General features: G+C 36.6%; 1 protein-coding gene across 2 annotated transcripts; it reads right to left on the bottom strand.

The window, feature by feature from the left end:
• Positions 1–2,649: 2,649 nt before the first annotated feature.
• Positions 2,650–22,470, bottom strand: LOC132092171 (chloride intracellular channel protein 5-like). Of its 2 annotated transcripts, none has more exons than XM_059498281.1 (6): positions 21,724–22,470; positions 14,724–14,833; positions 14,231–14,356; positions 13,663–13,769; positions 5,549–5,730; positions 2,650–4,651 (listed from the first exon to the last, which is right to left on the bottom strand). In XM_059498281.1, the coding sequence occupies exons 1-6, from the start codon at positions 22,237–22,239 to the stop codon at positions 4,487–4,489; spliced, it is 1,206 nt and encodes a 401-aa protein (XP_059354264.1). In that variant the 5' UTR covers positions 22,240–22,470; the 3' UTR covers positions 2,650–4,486. The 2 variants fall into 2 exon arrangements, with proteins under 2 accessions (XP_059354264.1, XP_059354265.1); XM_059498282.1 differs by lacking the exon at positions 21,724–22,470 and adding an exon at positions 18,046–18,301.
• Positions 22,471–23,218: the final 748 nt, after the last annotated feature.

Here is a 23,218-nt window from a genome sequence, read left to right on the forward strand (position 1 = left end):
TTTTAATTAAACCGCATAAACACCTTACATTACACCAAATACACAACATAATGTTATTTTTAGCAACGTAATTTGACCCTTTTGAATAAATAATCACAAAAATGTTCCAGCGTCCATTTGTCAATTATTATTATTATTATTTATTTTTTATTTTTATTTTTTTTTACTGTCAGCTGTAATAGCAAAAGAAGGGGGGTTAACTGCAGTTAGGAAAATTCAGGTTTTTAAGTAAAATTCATAATGTTAAGAAAATAGAAGTGTTGAAAGCAGAAATGTGTATATAAAATAAAATTAAAATTTGTTAAAAATAGCCAATTTGCGAATTTAATTAAATTTAACTTCAATGGTACTTTTGCATTTAGCTGAAATAAAAATGTGTAAATAATTTATATTTTACGTTGGATTTAAATTGGTTTAATTCTTAGCAAACTTTAAAAATAAATTACCTCAGTGCTCTCAAATCTCAAAGATGCGCAATTAGGATCACGTGATTATGACGTACACCTCTAAAGGCAGAGCCGTTGCCTGTGGTGGGTTTCTTTTACTGTCTTTGGGTTTCAGTCATGTGACTTTTTTGTTGCGGCCGCCATCTTTAGGACCTGGCTTAGCCTCTCCTCAGTAATTGGAAACCAAAATAACACTTCACCAACAACAGAAAACAATAATATTTAAAAACAAAATACTTTAGGATTAGATCCTTATAACAAAATCTCAGGAAGCCCCGCCTTCTGAATGTAAGAGCCAATCGCTTATCGGTCAAGTCAGCGCGTCACTGCAGCTACCCTTATAAGCATTCATTTATTACACAGTTGTTGTCAGATTTCTACAGAGCCCCGCACATGGCATGCAGGAAAAAATAGTAGGCTAAATCGTGTGCATTCTCTCTGTGTACTAAAACGTGCACACGATTACTATTGCGTTCCCTCGATTTACTATTTTGTTCATTCTATTTATAAATTGTGTGCACGATTTACTAATTCATTCCCTCGATTTGCTAAATGGTTCTCACAAATAAGCAAATTGAGGGAACACAATAGTAAATCGAGGGAACACAATAGTAATCGTGTGCACGTTTTAGTACATTGAGGGAACGAATTAGTAAATCTTTTTTTTTTCTTTCATGTCATGTGCAGGGCTCCGTAGATTTCATTGGTTATTTCTAATATTAAATTTAATCGTAAACTTAGTGAACATGCAAATCCCCATAAACTGATGCAAGTGGTTCTTGACTCGAGAACGAGTCAATCTTTTGTTCGTTATCTGGCTCGGCTCGGTGTTCATCTTCAGTTCTCTCTTCACAGCAGTTCAGTCAGTGTACTGTTTGAGTACATGAATTACTCCGGGATATTGGTTTGTTTTAACTCAGAGGGAGTGTCAGCCACATTAAAAAAGTTAACAGCTTAAGACATTTGTGGATTAATGCTTATTGGAGACGCGAACCGTTTCAAACGATTCAGTTCGATTTGGTGAACTGGTTCAAGAAGAACCGGTTAAATCGAGTGATTTGTTCACGAACCAGACATCACTAAACTGCAGTGTTGTGAACGCACTTAGAACAGACCCGGAAGAGAAGACAATGCTGATTAAAGTCATAGTTTTTAGTATTTTTGGACCAAAATGTATTTTCGATGCTTCAACAAATTCTAACTGACCCTCTGATGTCACATGGACTACTTTGATGATGTTTTTCTTACCTTTCTGGACATGGACAGTATACCGTACACACAGCTTCAATGGAGGGACTGAGAGCTCTCGGACTAAATCTAAAATATCTTAAAATGTGTTCCGAAGATGAACGGAGGTCTTACGGGTTTGGAACGACATGAGGGTGAGTTATTAATGACATAATTTTCATTTTTGGGTGAACTTACACTTGTCGCATTGTATATTATCAGAAACGCTGAATGTGGATGCAGAGATCGAAGGCAGAAAATGTTAGAATTACAAACCAGTGAGGCACATGACCTATAGCATATTTTCTTACTTGTGTGGAAAAATATAGCAGGCTCCATTTATTTTTTTGCACTGTTATTTCTGGACGGCTTCTACTTCTGGTAAATAGTCCCATTCCCTATTGTAAATCTGACGGGCACAGGTCTTCAGAGACTTTTGAGGCTTTTTTAAGGAAAAATAGAGACAGGCTAGGATGAATTTTTCCCCATAATGAAAGAATGGAACCAAAAGTAGAGCTTTGATCCATGTCCTGAAAGCTCATGTTTAAATCTGTTAGCAGACATCACTCATTTTTGCCTATGGATGAAACGACCAGATCAAAGTTTGTTTCTTTGCGTTTAATGAACAATGAAACCCAGTTTAGATGTCTGTGACATACCATCTGATAATATAATATAATAGCCTTTCCACCTCGTTAAGAAAACATATATATAACTTTTAAATATATACATGGATATTTCTTCAGTAATTTAGACATCTAGACACAGACAGACAGATAGTCATATAGATCTAGAGCAATGAAATTCATAAATTTTCTGAGTGGCTTAAGTGTCCAAATACAATCTAGAACTGTAACTGCAGTTAGCACTCATCTTTCAATTACAATAAATATAAATTTCCTTACAAACGGCTCCACATAACTGTTACAATTAGCAAAAAAATATGTGCGCAGGGAAAAATAAATAACGCAAGTCAAACTGTGAAAATATTATTTTATTCATAAAGCTTTACTTGGAATAGGCCTCTCTGGCGCCACATTCTCATTTCATATCAAACGCTTGTCCAAACCACACAAGAGCAGGAGCTCCACAAGGAGCTATCATGGGCCCAATGATATTCCAGCAGTGCTAAGTGGAGAGGAGGAGACATGGATGAACGCCCGATCAGATTTCCTTATTCCCCATTTCGGTGGACCGCCGTGTGTTTTGAATCTCCTTTCCATCTCAGCTTGTTAATTTCCCATGAACAGGGTTGTGAATAAATATTTAAGTGTGATATACCCAGGGCTGATTGATGTTAAACACTTTCAGATAAGCCCAAACAAAATTTTAAAACAAAATTATATGAGTTGTGAGGAATAACAGAGGAAAGTCTGAACAACTTGTCCTTTACAAGGAAATTACATGATGAGGCAATGAGGAATTTTCTATAAACCTTTTTGGTAAACTCTGCTAGTGGCTTTAAAAGAGCAGGATAGTTATGTAGTAATCATTAACAGCATTAATAAGCTGTATTTGCCACACTGCATTTCTTTTAATGAAGGCAAATATTAAATTATCACCTCATTAAATCATTGCACCTAAAAAAAAATAAAAAATAAATTAATCAAATAAAATAGCATGAAACGTACAAATCCATAAATGATATATGATTGGTTTTGAAGCTGCCCAGGATGTACCTTTTTGCTTTAAGTTTATCCTACTGTTCACATCAGATTTTTTCATCTGTTATACACAAATAATAATGAAAACATAATGGAAAGCAATATTGACAGACATTGTTAAACCATGGGAGACGTGTGTGAATAATTCTTACAGATTTGAAATACCTGAACAAGCTCTTTTTTCAGCTCATATTTGACTAATAGAAAACAATCATAGAGGTTATGTTATGCACCAGTTCTTGAGTACTGGGACAAAATAGCTTAAACAAACAAAAATAAAAGTTAAAAGTTTATGCTACTTTTCTGAAGTTTGGGGTTTGTCAGTTTTTTTTTTTTTTTTACATATTGTATAAAAGAAATCTCAATATTACTGTTTTTACTGTATTTTTGATTAAAAACTTTGGTCAGCATGAGACTTATTTAAAAAAAAACATTAACACATTTACCAGCCTCACAATTTAAATTAATTTGAAATTTTTGTAACGCATGGTTCAAAATATAATTTGAATTACATATTTATTTTTCAGATTTTTTTTTTTTAAGTTAAATATATATTTAAATCTTTGATTTGATGAAGAATTAGCCTAAGTTTCAGGCTGAGGGAAGGTGGTTTCAGAGGTTGTGAATGATAATGTCTTACTGCATGAACAGTATAATTTAATTTTAATCGTGAAAAAAAAAATGATAATGTGTTCTAGTAAATGTTCTAGTGACACAAATCTTTAATTCACTCTTATGCAGTGAATTATTAAGTTGTGTGACATTTTATTCCATGTCTCAAGAAACGGTGCATAAGATGATAAATAGTATAAAACAGGAATAACTATAGAAAACAGTAATCTCTGTGAAATCTCTTTAAATAGAGATACAATAATAAAGTCGCTTGGGACAGTGTTTATATGAGCAACAGATGAGTGAGGATTGGCTAAAGTTTAGGATTCACATTTGAGTCACGGTACTTGCAGACAGACAAATTTGGTGTTTCATAACAGAGCACCAGTCTTTAGTGAATTTATGATTGATTATCAGGACCCAGGATGAATGAAACTACTATCTTGTAGTTTGAGATCAACAGCTTTAAATTACATGCATAATCTCTTCCCCAAGAAAAGATCTACCCAAAGTCTTTTTTTTTTTTGTCAAATTAGTTTACTTAGTTAGCCTCTTAGCCACATCCTTATATGCTAATTCGATCTCATTGTCGGCGGCACAGGTGTTGGTGAACTCTTCTTGCTCATAAGCATTGTTCAGGTAACGCCACACGCCTGTCAAATCGTTGGGAATGTCATAGTTCCTATATTTCTTGCCAACAACCTGCAAAAAAAAAGCGCATAAAAAATGTATTAATGAAAATAACTACAATTAAAAACAAATGTAGCCCTTGTAGTTTAACCTCTATTTTGCACTGCTGTATCTGTACTGAGGGGACTCAAATCTGCATTGCATTACAACTCATGTCTGCTCATGTTTGCTTAATACTAGACCACTGCTCTTTAAACTTTTAAAACATATACACTAGCGTTCAAATGTTTAATGTCAGTAAGATATCTTTTTGAAAAGAAATGATTGCTTTTATTTAGAAAGGATCCAATAAACAATCAAAAGTGACAGTAAAGACATTTATGTTACAAAATACTCCTATTTCAAATAATAGGGTATCACAAATATTAAGCATCAACTGTTTTCAACATTTATAACAAAAAGAAAATTGAACAGCAGTAAGCATATGTAAATGAATTCTGAAGGATCATGTGACAATAAAGACTGGAGTAATGATGCTGAAAATTCAGCTTTGCATCAGGAATAAATTGCATTTTAACATATATTCATATAGAAAACTTTTATTTGATTTGTCATAATATTTCACAATAATACTATATTAAATAAATGCAGCTTTGGTGAGCATAATAGTCTTCTTTTGAACACATTTAAAAATCTTACAAAACTATAATTACAGCCAAGCTTTCTATGCCATACCAAAACTGTCATTGAGATCAATTGGTGTGCATGTTATTATTTAAAGGATATTGATTGTTGTAAACATATATACTGTGACACAAGAAACATTTCAGACTTGTCTGACAATAAAGTGCTATTTCATCATCTTCATCTAACGGATATCTCTGACCAGGTATTACAGGCCTCCTTGGTTACCCCCCAAACACTGCAGGTCGATTCTAGAGACAAGTCCCCCTTAGCACTTCAACTGACCTTCACTATGTGGAGCTTTGGCAGCAGGTTGCAGTCTGCCAGAGTCAGCTCATTCCCGTCCAGGAACTTGCGGTTGGAGGCCTTCTCCTCCTCCATGCTGTCGGCATCTACCTCATCAGGCAAGGGACTGTTCAGGTAATCGTCCAGCTTCTTGAGGGCCTTTGTTAAACCCTTCTGAAGAGCTAACAAAACATCACACATTTCTTAATAATCAGTGTTTATTACTGTGCACAGTATTTTATGGTGAATGCCAAAACATTTTGAAACATTTATAATATGCATGTTGGTGACCATATGGTCAATATTATTATATATATATGTTTTTTTAAATAATTGTGTTAATCTGATTAGGTTGCCATTAGACAGTTGTTGTTGTTTTTCTCATCAATGTTATAATATTAATTTAATAAAATATATTTAAAAAATACACTTTAGTTTGGGTAAAAAAATAATACTGTGAAACATTATTACAATTTAAAATAACTATTCTATTTTAATATCTTTTCAAATGTAATCTATTGATTTCTTCTTATCAGTGTTGAAAACTTGTGTGAATGTTTTGTGGAAAAAATATATAATTTTTTTAGAATATATATATATTTTATTATTATTATTATTATTATTATTAAATCCCCGCCAAGCAGCACAACTGTTTTTTTGTTTTTGTTTGTTTTTTTCAGGAATCTGATGAATGGAAAGTTCAAAAGAATAGCACATATTTGAAATTTAAATCTTTTTGTAATATTATAAATGTCTTTACTGTCACTTTTAATCAACTGAATGCATCTTGCTGAATAACAGCATTATTTTCAGTAAAAAAAAAACATTTAAACTTTTATTTTTAAATATGAAATATTCCTATGTGTGTATTTATTACTATTATTTAAAAAAAAAACATTTTCTTTGTCTGTTCCAGGTTCCATGTGTACATTATTTAAAATTTGACAAAACTGCAAATAAATATCAGTCATCATAGTGTCACAGTGTCTGGGTTGTGTTCCCTGGGTTTCCACTAGGTGTCCTCCTTTCTCACGGTGTCTGTCTCCTTATCACTTCCTGTTCCCTTATTTGGTCACCTTCCTCCTGTTGAGTAATTGATTGTTCCCCACCTGTCTCCTGCTCCCTCATTATCCTTCTGTGTATTTATACCCGGTCTGTCTAAGTCTGTATTACGGAGTCCTTGTTTAATGTTGAGGTTATTCATGTCCGTCATCTTGCCTTGCCTTGCCTCGCCTTGCCTTGCCTTGCCTCGCCTTGCCTTGCCTTGCCTTGCCTCGCCTTGCCTTGCCTTGCCTTGCCTCGCCTCGCCTTGCCTTGCCTTGCCTTGCCTTGCCTCGCCTTGCCTCGCCTTGCCTTGCCTTGCCTTGCCCTGCCTTGCCTTGCCTTCGTGTCTTGTTTATGTTGGATTTGGATATTCTGGTTTTGACCCTGCCTGGACTGTTTACCCCTTTGGATTACCCCATAATAAATATCATACCCGCACTTGGATCTCTCCGTGCTTCTTTGTATCACCGGACGTGACAGAAGGACTCCGTCAAAGCGAAGATCCAACGGTATGTCTGCTTATGTCTCCTCCCCAGCCACAGAGCGGGAGAGGAATGGATTTGAGGGAACTCACCTGGTGGTTTTCCGGGGGACCAGGGGAGGTCGCCGAGGAGGGAGTGGTCGAGAGGAGATTCAGCACCGCTCTCAACCATGGCCTCCCTTCGACCCGGGGCTCGTGTGGGATGGATCAGAGCCACCGTCTCACCATGGCGGACGGAGAGTGGAGAGGAAGCGCACGTCTGCCACGGTGGCGCCACTGCCCATGATTGCCGCTATTTCAGTGCCACGAGGCAGGATGGACGCCAACACAGCACCACAACACAAGGTGATCACCAGTCCAGCGCCACGGTGCAAAATGGCCGCCAGCTCAGCGCCAATGCCCAAGTTGGCCACCGGTCCAGAACCACGGTCCAAGATGGCCGCCCATCCCGAGTCATTGCCCAGAATGGCCGTCAATCAAGCGCCACAGCACAAGATGGCCGCTAACCCAGCGCCAATGCCCAAATTGGCCACCGGTCCAGCGCCACAGCCCAAGATGGCCGCCAGCCCAGCGCCAATGCCCAAATTGGCCACCGGTTCAGCTCCACAGCCCAAGATGGCCGTAAGCCTAGCGCCACAGCACCAGATGGCCGTCAGTCCAGCGCCACAGCACAAGATGGCCGTCAGTCCAGCGCCACAGCACAAGATGGCCGCTAACCCAGCGCCAATGCCCAAATTGGCCACCGGTCCAGCGCCACAGTACAAGATGGCCGCCAGTCCAGCGCCACAACCCCAGGTGGCCGCCAGCCCAGCACCACAGTACAAGATGGCCGCCTGTCCAGAGTCATGGCCCAAGATGGCTGCTTGCCCAGCGCCGCTGCACTGGATGAGAGTCTCAGCTGACCCTCCGGAGTCGAGTCAGGTGCCAGTTGACCCTCCGGAGTCGAGTCAGGTTCCAGTTGACCCTCCGGAGTCGAGTCAGGTTCCAGTTGACCCTCCGGAGTCGAGTCAGGTGCCAGTGAACTCTCCGGAGTCGAGTCAGGTGCCAGTGAACTCTCCGGAGTCGAGTCAGGTGCCAGTGAACTCTCCAGAGTCGAGTCAGGTGCCAGTGAACTCTCCGGAGTCGAGTCAGGTGCCAGTGAACTCTCCAGAGTCGGGTCAGGTGCCAGTGAACTCTCCAGAGTCGAGTCAGGTGCCAGTGAACTCTCCAGAGTCGAGTCAGGTGCCAGTGAACTCTCCAGAGTCAGGGCTAGTCACCGCTGATCCTCCAGAGTCAGGGCTAGTCACCGCTGATCCTCCAGAGTCAGGGCTAGTCACCGCTGATCCTCCAGAGTCAGGGCTAGTCACCGCTGATCCTCCAGAGTCAGGGCTAGTCACCGCTGATCCTCCAGAGTCAGGGCTAGTCACCGGCAGTGTTGGGAAGGTTACTTTGGAAATGTAATAGGTTACAGATTACAAGTTACCCTGTTTAAAATGTAATAGTAGTGTAACTTTTTCAATTACTTTATTAAAGTAATGTAACTAATTACTTTTGAGTACTTTTTGATTACTTTTCTAAATTTGTGAAAATTAAAGAATAATAAATTAAAGCATATACATCAACTTAAATACAGTTATCTAATAAGCATGTGACGCATTCTGTGTAATAAACTCCTGAAACATTGGTGTTTTTTTAAACTGCTGTCTCTTTGTATATGATGATAGTTTTCTCAAAATAAGTAAAATGCACATGAAGTGACACAGGGCAGTTCTAGAAATTATGTTTATGTGCTCGTGTACTCCTATATTGAGGCGGCAGAGGTTGAAAACACTGCGAGCTTCAGTAGGCATGTGTAGTAAATGAAACCATGTCTTTGCCATTAATTTACAGGAGGGGCGGACTGGGAAAAAAATTCAGACTGGAAAATTCAAACTCATACAGACAAATTAATGGACAAAACTATTTTTTATCTATTTTAAATCTTTAATTTGGGGACATGCAAAATAATTAAAAGTTCTCTCCTGAACTGCACCTTCACTTCCATTTTTCTCTTCAGTCTCTTTATTTTGCACTGTTATCCATCTCTCTCATGACTTTAATACTCAAGATTGAACAAAACTATACTTTACAATACAATACTCTACAATACTACAATATCTTTATAGAAAAATCCTAATACTGTACATGAGTCATGTTTTTCCCTTACAAAAGATTACCATGCTTTTGTTAGTCTATATAAAAGTAAAATAACCTTGTTTAATATTTTTTTTTTTTTTTTTTTTTTTTTTGCAAATGGATTTGTATTTATTTTTAAATAAATACATTTGTAAAATAATTTTACATTTTTGGTTATCACAGTTAAACAATAGTAACCATTTTCTCTGGATTTATAGTTAAATATTAAAATGTTAATTTTCGTAAGGGTTGTGTTGTTGTCTGTCGTAGCTCCCCCTAAACCTATAAAATAAATATGAAATTTTTTTCAGCTAAATTACTACTGTAACATTACAACAGATAATAATGATGTCCTTTATATAGTATTTTGAGTGATGACTGATGAGCAACGTGCTGCTGCTTGATTAAAAAAACAAAGACAAAAAAGCATCTTTACAGATGAAACTGATCTGAAACCCTGAACAGGAGTTCTGCTTCTCTCTCTCTCTCTCTCTCTCTCTCTCTCTCTCTCTCTCTCTCTCTCTCTCTCTCTCTCTCTCTCATTGATTACTCTGAGTCTGATCCAAACCGTTTGGCGGAGGGGCGGAGAGCGCGCGAGTCATGACTACAATTCATGACTTATTAGAGATTTAATTATCAAATGGCGGATTCGCAAATGATCGCTTTAGTACATTCGGCAGGCAATTATACAATAATGATATTAAATAGTGGGGCAAAATCGGCTGCCAGGCCACCGGGAATTGTCCTGGTTCTCCCGGTGTCCAGTCCGCGCCTGATTTCCACAGACACGCAGAATGTGCAAGTCATATATTGCATTTTGGGGGCTTTATATTCACAGACACTAGTCCATGTCATGTTTTGATTCAAGTGTACTGACCTACTTTTGATTTAGTCATCCAAAATATAGCATATTCCGTCCGCGTTAGGCATTCCGTTTTTATGACTGGATTCTACGAACCAGACTGTATTTCCGCATCCTGGAAATTATAAGGGCGGTATGTCTCAGTCAGTGCAATTTGGTAAAGAAATCAGTTAAATCTGTATGTGGATGTGTGTAAATATTCAAATGTAATCCCCTTTGTAATCGTTAAAAATTTCATAAGTAACTGTAATTTAATTACTAATTTTTTCATAGTAACTGTAACTAATTACAGTTAAAATAATTTTGTAATTAAATTACGTAACGCCGTTACATGCAATCAGTTACTCCCCAACACTGGTCACCGGTGATCTTCATGAACAAAGGCAAGTCACCTCTGATCTTCATGAACAAAGGCAAGTCACCTCTGATCTTCATGAACAAAGGCAAGTCACCTCTGATCTTCATGAGCAAAGGCAAGTCACCATTGATCTTCATGAGCAAATGCAAGTCACCAATGATCTTCATAAGCAGGGTCAGGCCAGCACCAATCTTCTGGAGTCCAGTAAGGACACCAGGGAATTACCAGAGTTTCGTCGTCCCGTTGGTCCAGCCGCATGGAGGTCTGCTTCGCCTTGGGGGGCTCTGGTCCTGACCACATGGCTGTGGTGGTCTTCTGCTCCGCCCTGGGGGCCTTCCGCCCTGACCACACGGTTGTGGGGGTCTTCCGCTCCGCCCTGGAGGACTCTGGCTTCGTCCACAAGAATGTGGTGGTCTTCTGCTCCGCCCTGGGGGGCTTCCGTCCTGACCACACAGTTGTGGTGGTCTTCTGCTCCGCCCTGGGGGGCTTCTGTCCTGACCACACGGTTGTGGTGGTCTTCTGCTCCGCCCTGGGGGGCTTTCGCCTTGAACACATGGCTGTGGTGGTCTTCTGCTCCGCCCTGGGGGGGCGCCACATGATGTCCTTCATGGACTTCTGTTTTGTGTTTCTTGGTTTCTGTTATGTTTCTGTCTGTTCCCTTCAGTGAGTCTGGCCCTCCGTCCCTCCCCCTGAGCCTCCACCTGTCCGCCTCCCTCCTGGTCTGTGTCGTGTCTTGTCGTGGAGCATCTGGGAGCCGCTCCGTAGAGGGGGGGTCCTGTCACAGTGTCTGGGTTGTGTTCCCTGGGTTTCCACTAGGTGTCCTCCTTTCTCACGGTGTCTGTCTCCTTATCACTTCCTGTTCCCTTATTTGGTCACCTTCCTCCTGTTGAGTAATTGATTGTTCCCCACCTGTCTCCTGTTCCCTCATTATCCTTCTGTGTATTTATACCCGGTCTGTCTGAGTCTGTGTTACGGAGTCCTTGTTTAATGTTGAGGTTATTCATGTCCGTCATCTTGCCTTGCCTTGCCTTGCCTTGCCTTCGTGTCTTGTTTATGTTGGATTTGGATATTCTGGTTTTGACCCTGCCTGGACTGTTTACCACTTTGGATTACCCCATAATAAATATCATCAGAGGTGGAAAGTAACGAATTACATTTACTCACGTTACTGTAATTGAGTAGCTTTTTTGTGTACTAATACTTTTTAATGTAATTTTTTAAATCTGTAATTTTACTTTTACTTAAGTATATTTTGTTTGAAGTATTGTACTTCGCTACATTTTAAAACACATTAATTACTGAGTAAAAAAAATAAAAATACAAAAAATAAATCGCTCCCTGGAAACTACGGCAGTAAATAATGGGCAGGAGGGCAAACTGGCGCTAAAATCACAAGAAAGATGCAGACGGACAAAACAGGCGTTAGTGGTGCAGACACCGCTGAAAACAAAACCCCGTCATATTCTGAAGTTTGAACTCGAAGGAAATGAAGTGAACCCCCTGGCCATATGTATGCTCTATTATGCAGTGTAAGCTGTACTTGCCTAGGAAGACCAAACTAGCAGCTTATAAAATCTCGATAAGACATCAACCCTTCGCAAGAATGTAGAGGTAAGCTAAATAATTGCATCGTTGCATTGGTGATTAAAATGAAGCTTTGACATTTTAGCAAGAGGTTTTGCACAAATTAGCCAAAAAGACAGTGGTGATGAGTGTGCTATTTTTGTTTTAATGATGTGTGCGCGCATTTATAGTGCGTTCTTTCACTGTGTGATTCAGTCTCCTAAAATGCATTTAGAATGATCACAAAATTGAAGATATAGGGGCAGAAGATTAACATATTTATATAATTTCATATATTAAATCAAAATCACACAAAGAATGCCATCTTTTCCTCCAAAAATCATCATGAATATATACATACATATATATAACAGTTCAGTAAACAAGTTAATTAAGGGACTTGCGTTTTAGACACCATATTGCCTTTTTTAGCTCTATTTCTACAACAGAAAATAATTCCAAACACAGCCACCAAAGCACAGTTTTGCATCTCTGAGCAACGTGACAGTGTTTCGTTCCTGAATGAATAAACCGTTTAAATGATTCGGTTCAATCGCAATGACTCACTTAATAACAGTGACTTGCTGACACATACTGGCCATTTTAATTTCACATTTAAAGTATCTTTAGATTTTTTTTAAATAATTAATTTCTTATCATTTCAAATGAGTATTCAACATTTTATGTCTTGTATATCAAAACATTATTCATGCATTTGTAACTGCAGGTTAAATGCATTCTTGTCCTGCACTAAACAGTGTAATACATCTAAATGCCACTTCCAATGAATCTTCTGCATTTCCTCTGCATTAAAAGATGAGTTTGTTGATACTGATTTGCCTGGTAACAGCCCAAATGTTTTATTATTCTAAATAACTGATTCCTTTAATTAAAAACAACTAGTTGGAGATTAATAGACCTATCCCAGGGGTGTCAAACTCAGTTCCTGGAGGGCCGTAGCCCTGCAGAGTTTAGTTCTAACCCTGCTCCAGCACACATATCATGTAGTTTTCAAATAAACCTTAATGATTAGATTAGCTGGATCAGGTGTGTTTAATTAGGGTTAAATCTAAACTGTGCAGGACTGTGGCCATCCAGGAACTGAGTTTGACACCCTTGGCCTGTCCCATTTTTGACTCCCTCCCACTGTCAAAATGTAACTAAGTAATTTTTACTCTGAGTAAATTTTAAGTGAGCTACTTTTTACTTTTACTTGAGTAGATTTTTAGACTGGTACTTTTACTTGTACTTACGTAAAATTTCATTAATGTAATGGTACTTTTACTTGAGTAGAATATTTTTGTACTCTTTCCACCTCTGAATATCATACCCGCACTTGGATCTCTCCGTGCTTCCTTGTATCACCGGACGTGACACATAGGTTATCAACCACAACAAAAAAAATTATATTTGAAATTGTAATTGCATCAGCCAGAATGTCTGTATCAGCAAATCCCTACTGAAAATGTAACCAATCTTAAAAAAAGGACAATTCTAATGCCTTCAATGCTAAAACTATGTATGATGTTTATATTACTGTGGATTCTATATAGAGTTAACTGAATTTAACTTTGTCCAGTTTCAGAGTACTGACAAAATACAATAAATCTATTCATTCATTCAATCGGTTTGATCCAGTTTGACATGCATACCTTCATTCGCAGCTGGCTTCGTGTTTTTTATGAAAGCTGAGAACTTTGCAAATACGTCATTCCCAGCTGTGTTTGACTCCCTGTGCCTGGCTGCAAGTTTAGGGTACCTTGGACACAAGGAAAGGTACATAGACAAACATTTTTCAGTTTTCTTTACAGTTCTAGTTAACATGTGATGTTTAATAGCCTACAATATACACTGCATACAAAGTCTAGGGTTGCTGTTCTTAACTGGTGGGTTTTGACCCAAAAATGGGCTGTAGGCCTGTTCTCAAAGGCCATAGAAAATAAAAATGCTAAATGCAAATAAAGATATAAAAAATAAACGCTTAATAAATAATTTTGATAACCTCTCCAATTAATTTGCACAGGCTGTGATGCTAGATATTCCATTATTAGTAATATTAATAGATTTGAAATGTTTACTGGCTAAATCGTTTTGGTGATGTATTTGACCATGATTGATGTCCAATGGAAAATCTGGGTCCCGAAGCAAAACCAGTTTAGAACAGCAGATTTTCTATATGGTCACGATTCGTCTCACTTGTATTTGTGAAAATTAGCTTACTTTGGTGGTGCCAAAACCTCCTCCAGAAACTCCTCAATCTTATTAATGTCTGTCTTCACCTCACCGTTGAAGGTCAGGAAAGGAGGGTGAGTTCCTGGAGCCAAATTGTGCAAATCAGCCGGCTTCCTGAATTAAAATAAAATAACATTTTATGACCTTCTTAATTTTATTACTCAACCAGCACAGCATTGCACTGCATAAAGAAAAAGATTTTAGATTTATTTTAGATTCGATTCTTTTTCATTTTCATATTTGCAGAGACAAAATATGAACTAGATTTTCCTGCGTTGAGCTTTGAAAGGTAAATTAATCCTATTTTAACAATATCACTCTTCAATAACCTAGAACTGACAGCATGTAACTTTTTTTTTTAGGTTTTTCCATTTTAATATCCAATGAAAATGTAATTTAATAACATGAAGAGGTGGCATTTGTTATTGATATACTTATTCAAGTTTCACGTCATTTGATCTCAGATCAGTGAAGTTCTCACCTCTTCAGGTCAACAGTGGTGACGTTAAAGACCACACCTTTGAGCCAGAGGATCATGAAGAGGCGTTGGGAGAAAGGACAGTTGCCGATGCTTTCGCCATCACAACCAGCCTACAAATACAACACATCTTTACATATACATCACCTCCAAGGATCAGTTAGTCTGAATTTAAGCTCAATGCCAATAACATAAGCCAAAGATTTGGTGGAGACCAGTTCTCATGTTCTAGAACGAAGAAACCAGAATGGATTGAGAATGATAAAGTGTCATGACGCCCCCTGCTGCTGCAATGTTTCAATGGACATTGAGAAAAGAGTTTACCTGAAGTCTAACTACAACGAAATTTTCAAGCGAAATAAGAATCGGTTTAATTTGATTTTAGCTACAGGCATTTTATATTACATGAAAATCAAATATACCAGAGGTTTTACAAAAAGTGGGCATAATGTATTGCATGTAAGCTGTGTTCCTAAAAATAGTAAAAATTATTATTATTATCATTATTTCTTGTGTTTCGCATAATCATTAACAATTACATTTACATTTATGCATTTGGCAGACATTTGTGACCCTGGACCACAAAACCAGTCTTAAGTGTCAATTTTTTGAAAATGTATATTTATACATTATCTGAAAGCTGAATAAATAAGCTTTTTATTGATGTATGGTTCATTAGGCAGACAATATTTGACTGAGATACAACTATTTGAAAATCTGGAATCTGAGGGTGCAAAAAAAATCTAAATACTGAGAAAATCACCTTTAAATTTGTCCAAATGAATTCTTAACAATGCATATTACTAATCAAAAATTACGTTTTGATATATTAACAGCAGGAAATTAAAAAAATATCTTCATGGAACATGATCTTTACTTAATATTCTAATGGTTTTTGACAAAATAAAAATCAATCATTTTGACCCATACAATTTTTTTTGGGCTATTGCTAAAAATATACCCCAGCGACTTCAGACTGGTTTTGTGGCCCAGGGTCACATTTATCCGAAGCAAATTACAGTGTATTTAAGGAATACATTTACATTTTATCCATTCTTGCTTTCCTTGAGAATCAAACCCGTGACCTTGGTTTTGCTAGCACCACCTTACTCTGTTTGAGATATTATATGAACTATTATTCTCAAAACATATTTTATATATATATTTTTTTAAGTACTATTTCACCTAAACCTTTAATCAGTTCACCTTAAACTGAAAATACGGTCATCATTTACTCACCCGCAAATTGTCCCAAATTTATATCAGTTTCTCTTCTTCTATTGAGCACAAAATAATACATTTTGAAGAATGTGGGTAACCAAAACAGTGGACGGTAGCCATAGACTTCCAAAGAAAAAAAAATAGTATGGGAGTTGACTGTATGAAAGAAATTCATACAGGTTGGAATGACATGAGGGTGAGTAAATTATTCACTTTTATTTTTGGGTGAACTATCCCTTTTAAACTTTCGGTTACTTTTTATGTCAGGAGAATTAAACATAATTTCTTTACAATGAAACTGTCAGCCACACTTTAGCTTGACAAAAGTTGTTCATGTTGTATTTTTGTTTAACACACTTTTTTTCACACACACACACACAAAAAGTTTTTAATTCATATTCATATTCTGATCAATAATTGTCAGACAACTGCAGTTCCCTCATTGACCACCTCGAGGCCATGTCTCTTTTAAAGTAGCCTGGACATCACTGAATTGCAGCATGAAGCAAGAACAAATGTGCTTATGCTCATTTTTAAATTTTAAAACTCACAAATGAGTATTACAGATTACACAGTTACTCTTATTCAACTCATTTAGTGATAATCACCAAAGTTCCTCATTATGGAGAGTACAAATGACCTCGGTTATCAGTCAGTGACAGTGCTTATCACATTCACACTGCTACTGTACGCTTCAGCAGGAGGAGATCAGGTGACCCATCACAGCAGCACCACTATCACGAGACCAGCTATAGCTTACACTGTGACATAATACCCAGCATAATATGAATTATGCACAGTGCATTCATTAACTGGAGACCTGGTTGTGAGAAGAACACGAGGAGCATTCTGTCAAATATATGATAGGTATACAGTGTCCACTAGTGAAAATACTTTTGTTTTGCATCTTATCTACTTTAACACAGTTTGTTTTCATTACACGGTTCAAAAAGAATCATAAGAGAAAATACATTGCATAACACAGTCAGATAAAAGAGGCAGATGGAATGTGAAAGGTTAGGGGACTTCCATTTCCACTCATCTGTCCATTCTGGCAAATTCAAAACAGAAAGAGAACTAGATGCAGAACAATGAGTCTCTACAATCTAGAAAGCGCAGGACAATAGGCCGTTTGCTATAGGACCGGTTGCTCTGTTGGACGGCAGATCAGGGCTGTAAACAGACCGGGGTGTGACTGAATGAAAATGCATTGTGTACTTGATTTATAGTGTTTAATAAAAAGATTAGTGCCTGGAAGAGGATTTGTTTGTTTCTAACATTTCTTTTTTTAATTAAGTTGATTCAGCGTTGCTGCTATTGGAACACAATGAAAACACTCATTCACTTTAATCATATAATCATAACTGAAGCATGTAGTTGTGCTTTTTCAGTGTACTGTATGTTTATGTTTGCTTTATAATACTTTTCATATGTTGCTGCTATTTTCCCATAATATTCAGATCCAATAAGTTTTATGCATTGTTTGCAATGATAGATATTACTTTTAAAAACTGAATTTATTATTGCATTTGTGTGTGTGGTGACAGAAAATGTAATATATATTCACTTAAATTATAGTGAATGCACATTTCCTTCTTAAATCATTAAAAACATTAAAAATTAAATTTTATAACACTGTTAAATAAAATCTCACTATGATTATCCATTTTTCATACTGTACATTATAGTACTGTACACTTTTACCATTTAAAATGACTGAATTTAGTTTTCGGTGTTTTATTATAATTGGTATAAAATAGCAACAACAACAAAAAAAAAGTTTTGTTTATCAGTTACTGACCATATTGTGAAAATAATTGTTAGCTTGTTGGTATTTCGTGATTGATTTATATCAATGCATTTCTAACAAAAGTATCAGAATAATAAATACTGAGGGTATATTATTTTAACACCACCTTTATATGCAACTGATAATCTATAAACCAATGCGCGAGAACTACTGGTATTTACTCTACTTTCAACCTGGTCATGACCTTAGTCAAATATGCTCACGTTACTCTAGAACAGCTACTGAGTTACACTGACTTTATAAGAGCCTTTTAACTCCATAAAGCTCATTCTAATGCTAGATTTCTCTCCTTACCTTGACAAACAACTCAATATCGCCTTCTTGAATGTCTCCCATTGTAGACACTTTCTTTGATTTAGGTATCTCTCCTGATCTGTCACCTACATCCTCCCAGCAGTATTTTGCAGATATTTTGGGTTAAATGTCAAGGTTTTGCCACGCTTTCTTAGATTCTCTTTCTCCTGTTCTTGACGGCCAGCCAATGGCACCATTGATGTCAGCTAAAGCCCAGATGAAAGGTGAATCTAGCTCTCTCCCAAGCACGAGTGATGTAAAAGAGAGGGAATAGGTGAGAGGCTTTAGTTGGGGGTGGGACTTTACTATGCCCTGCCCCTGCCACAAGCTCTGATGAACTTGAGTGAAAATTGAGAATAAACCAGAACTGTTACTGTGATGTTGAGAGATGAACTTGAAACCATCTATGGAGGTTCATGTTTTGAAATGGGCATCTGACTTAATATATACCGCATATGCATATATTGCATATACATTTTTTAGCAGAAAATATATAAGCTTTAGAGTCTCTGCCACTTAACTTATACACCATCCTGTCCCTGTGTAACTATGTGACATGTTCATGGCCCAGATACTCTGAGTAGAGGAATGAGTCGCATGCATTTTTAATGGCAGCATGCTGGCAGGCAACGGCAGGTTATATTTGATCATCTTGTGGAGCCCAGGAGAATAAGATTCCCTGTTAAATTTTTTATGAGCTGGCTTTGGTTTATAGCGTGAATTTGCATTCAAAATTTTCGGATGTGACTGATATGAACGTGAAATGAAGATTACTCATTTGGTTTCCCAAAATAGAGCTGACTATCCTAGATATGAGTGAAAATTATATGTGAATACTAAACAAGTAAATCACTATTACTGTGCGTGGTCTGTTTCTTTAGCTTCAGACTGCTTTTAACTTTTAAATGTGCAGTGCACTACAATGCAGTTTATCTCCAATATAACCACCTGTGGGATATAACAAAATAAAATAATATTTCATATACATATATATATATATATATATATATATATATATATATATATATGTATATGAAAACTACAAAAAAAAATAACAAGAGAATTTAATTTTAAAATTAAAAATGACAGAAAAAAATAAAATTAAAAACTGATTCAAAATATTAATAAAAACTAAAATGGTATGTAAATTATCTTAAAATAACACTGAAAACAACATGCTTCCAATACTGTGTCTGTTAAAATAATGACCAAATTAGAGTGTATCATTTATTAAAACAATTCTAAAAAGGTATGTCTTAAATCTCATTATATTATTGTTTTACATCTTATTAAGGGCCCTAGTATAAAAAAAATAATTTGGACATTAGTAACATCATTATACTGTAGGAAATGTATTTTTGTGCTACAAGTGGATGCAGTAGAATTTATCATAGTAGGCTGAACAGCTTCCTCTTCTGGTAGAATAACAATATTCATGCTGCACTAGGAAGAGGAGGCAAGAGGCATATTATTTTTAACAGGCTATCTAAAACTGTTTAAACTTTGCTTGAATTATAATGGCAACTAATAATGCTTCATAATAATGTTACTGATGCAGGCAAAACTACACAGGCTTTCCATACAATAGATTTCAAGGGAAATATATGAATCAATTTTAATCATTTTCAAGTAGGAAAGGAATTTTCCTCAGTTATTCAAATGGCCTGTGACCACAGGTTACACCACTGATTATGCGTCTTAAGTGCAACAGTAGATCATCTCTCACCTTAAATGAGTTGGAATATGAGTTAAATAATGCCACTGCATGAAGAGCTTCAGAGTGAAGTCCAACTAAACATTCTCAGAAACAGATAAGTCTCAAACATTTTTTTTTTCATGGCTCAGTTCCCAACAGGTTAAATGTGATCACTGCAGTGAATAATTAACTTCTGCATATTCGCTGGGGTGTTTTGGCTGAGCCAAAGTTCTAAAATTGTTTTCAAATAGCTATGTGTTTTAAACATTCAAGGAATTTTTTACAGTCTGATTTTGTTATAATCAAAGTAGCAGTTGTCTGGGGGGATCTGAATATCTTCATCTGATTATCACATTGCTGATGCTGCTTGACATTTAAATGCCAGAAATGGACACTGTCATTTAATCAGAAACTTTTGTCTCTAAATAAATAGATTTTCATTAAAAAAAAAAAAAAAAAAAAAAAAAAAATATATATATATATATATATATATATATATATATATACTATTTTTTTATTTTTAATAACAAGATTTAAAACTATTGCATATTGTTAATGTACATTTTAAAATGTTAATATTGAATCTAATTAGTAACATCTGTAACATTTAGTAAAGGTGGCTATGTAAACTTTAATCAAATCCGTCTGCTTATTCTGCTGTTCATTTGCCCATTAAGTGCAGCCAATAAGATTAAATTATTAACCAAGGTCAACACTTACTTGACCAGTGCTGTTATGGTTTTTAGTTTTTAGTCATTTACGTAAGTTCTCTTGGAGGATTTGTAATAAAACAGCCTTGCACTGTGCCACTCAACAACAACTATATTCCTACTTTTTTATGACTATATGTGGCCATAAAGTTATGTAATGTTTGAATTGTTCTGAGGGTTTCTTAAGCACAAAATGTGTATCACACCCTGGTGCATCTGTGATTGCCATTTTCAATTATAAACTGATAAAAATACACTTATTCTTAGTTCCATTGATAGTGTGACACGTTTGTCACAGAATGTGATGTAAACATGAGTATGAAAAGGTCTCAATCACAGTGGCTCAGTCGGCTGAGTGACCGCATCATGTACAGAGACTAATGTGTTCTTCGATCAAACGCAAAGCGAGGCCATGAGTTAATTTACTCAGGTCAGTACTTCAAGTTAATGATTATTCATATTGCCTGTCACGCAGTGAACCTTCCAAAGGAAATGCAATCAGTTCAGGATGTCTAATTCTCATAGACTGTGAGCAAGTAGAGGAACATTTGAAAACCTTATTCTTGTTAATGATCAAGAGGAAAATCTTACCTAAATGAATCAAACCAATTGTGCTTAACATTGATTTGTATCTACCTGCTACATTAACCTATCTAGGATATTTACATCCCATTTCTTCATTTAAACTTATTTCAACCGCATTCCAATCAGCCTGATCTTCATGCATTCTTGAATGTCAAATAAATTTTTCATTTACATAAGACAAAATTAATTCATAATGCCAAAAATAACTAGCCACTGCTTTGGACTGAGATTGAGCGGGGTTTGCCAAATGAGGCTTGAGGGATTGTGATTGAAATTCTGAAAATGATTCAGCGTGATTTATAATTTTACTCATTTGGTATTGAGTTATTATGATAATTATATTTTAGCATAATTTATGTATTGTCAAGAGGAAAATTAGAATATATATATATATATATACAGTATTATAAAACATTGGAGTATTATATTTTAATTAAAATAGGGCTCCAGGTTTTTTTTTTTTTTAAAGAGCTAGGCGTGAAAGGTTTGAGAAATTAATTTACAGGTTGTCTTCACATTGTCTTTAAGGGCCAAAGGTAAGCAGAAATATAAGTGCTATCACAAACCACACCCAACTGACCTTCAGACTCATTTAACGCCAACTTTAATGCCTTCTTTCTTTAATAAAATAAAATCAAATATAAAGTTTAGGTTCTCTTGTGCAGTTGTTAAACCAGCAGCCCTTACCTTGACAAAGAGCGCAATATTAGGCTGATTCGGGTCGGGAACTGCAGCTAGCTCTTCCACGGTGCTGTTCTCCACGTCCTTCAGGCTGTAGTCAACCACCTCCTCCGGTTCTGGAGATCCGTCTTCTGGGAGACTGTAAGCCATGAGCAGGTCATCGTGGACCAGTGAGGGTTGGTCATCATAAGGGTCTCCAGTTTCCTCAAAAGATGAAGATCCATAAACATCTCCATTCGGCAGAGAGGCCACCATGATCTCGCTTTCGAGCTGCTCTACTGGTTCACTGGAGGGTGACGGCTGTTCTTCTTCCTCTTGAGATGTTCCTCTCGTATTCATGTAGTCTGGAGACGGTTGATTGACCGTGCTGTACAGCGGTTCCTCTGGAATTTCCTTACTCGTGCCTTGATTCTCATATTTAGGCTCTGGGTTGCTGTTCACGTTCTCATACGGTCTCTCATATATGTTTTCGTTCGTCTCTTCGATTTGTTCATATATGTTTTCTTGGACGTTTGTGGCCATGATTAAAGCTCTTCCAGGACTGTGGAGAAGTGTTAGGACGTCTGGAGAAGTTGGAAAGTCGAGCCTCAGCCCTCAGCTGTTGCAGCGGACGATGACAGATCACTTATAAATGAACTTTACTCGATGATTATGTCATAAAATAAGTGACTCGATCCTGCTAAGTCTTCATATCCACTTGAGAGCCAGCGAAAACTTGAATGAAAAAAGTTGGCTTTTTCCTGTTATGTTATTTATTTATACTGCAAAATATCTATTATTAATAATGTTAATAATACAAATTCAACCTTGTTAACCAAATTATTGTAAGAAAAAATATCGAAAAAAATAAATTTATGGTAATAGGCTAGCCTATACGTTTTCATTAACTAAACCTACATTTGGTCCCAAACTAGTTTAATTTGTTTAGGTTTATTTAAAATAATATAAAAAATTCGTTCGATCTCCTGAGGTTAACATTCAAAATTTAAGAAGGTTAAGCTCCTCCTGAGCCATTTGTTGAGACAAAAATTATTATTATTATTATATATATATATATATATTTTTAAGTTAGGCTACACAACCACACAACAATAATAATATAAAATATATGTTTACTATAAATAAGCGAAGTAATAAAGTATTAAAAGAGCTCTAAGACCAAAAACAATTCCTGGATCTTGTGTTGGCACTGGCAGCACAGTTTGCGCTTTTCAAGATTTTAAATATTCAGCTTCACCACAGATATGCCAGTATGATATCACACAAGTGATTCGGATGTTATGAGTAATTTCTGAGCGAAGCTCGGGCAGTAGGCCTAAGCTTACGTTTAAACACAAAAGTGTTCTTCCATGGTGTGTTTTTGTTACACACGATAAAGCCAGTCTTACCTGTGTGTTTTCATCCGCTTATTTGCTAAACAACAAAATCATCAGCCCTCAAAACTTTCCTGGAACTTATGGAAATCAAATAATTTTCAGGATTTATATTCACACGAGCCTAT

The sequence above is a fragment of the Carassius carassius genome, chromosome 18, assembly GCF_963082965.1.
Source record: "Carassius carassius chromosome 18, fCarCar2.1, whole genome shotgun sequence".
Lineage (NCBI taxonomy): Eukaryota > Metazoa > Chordata > Actinopteri > Cypriniformes > Cyprinidae > Carassius > Carassius carassius.

Coding starts and splice junctions, on each gene's coding strand:
- LOC132092171 (XM_059498281.1), bottom strand. CDS start 22,239: ATGGCCACAAACGTCCAAGAAAACATATATGAACAAATCGAAGAGACG. Junction 5,731..13,662: donor GAAGCCAGCTGCGAATGAAG/GTATGCATGTCA, acceptor ATGTTTTGTTAG/CTCTTCAGAAGGGTTTAACA. Junction 4,652..5,548: donor CAAAGCTCCACATAGTGAAG/GTCAGTTGAAGT, acceptor TTTTTTTTGCAG/GTTGTTGGCAAGAAATATAG.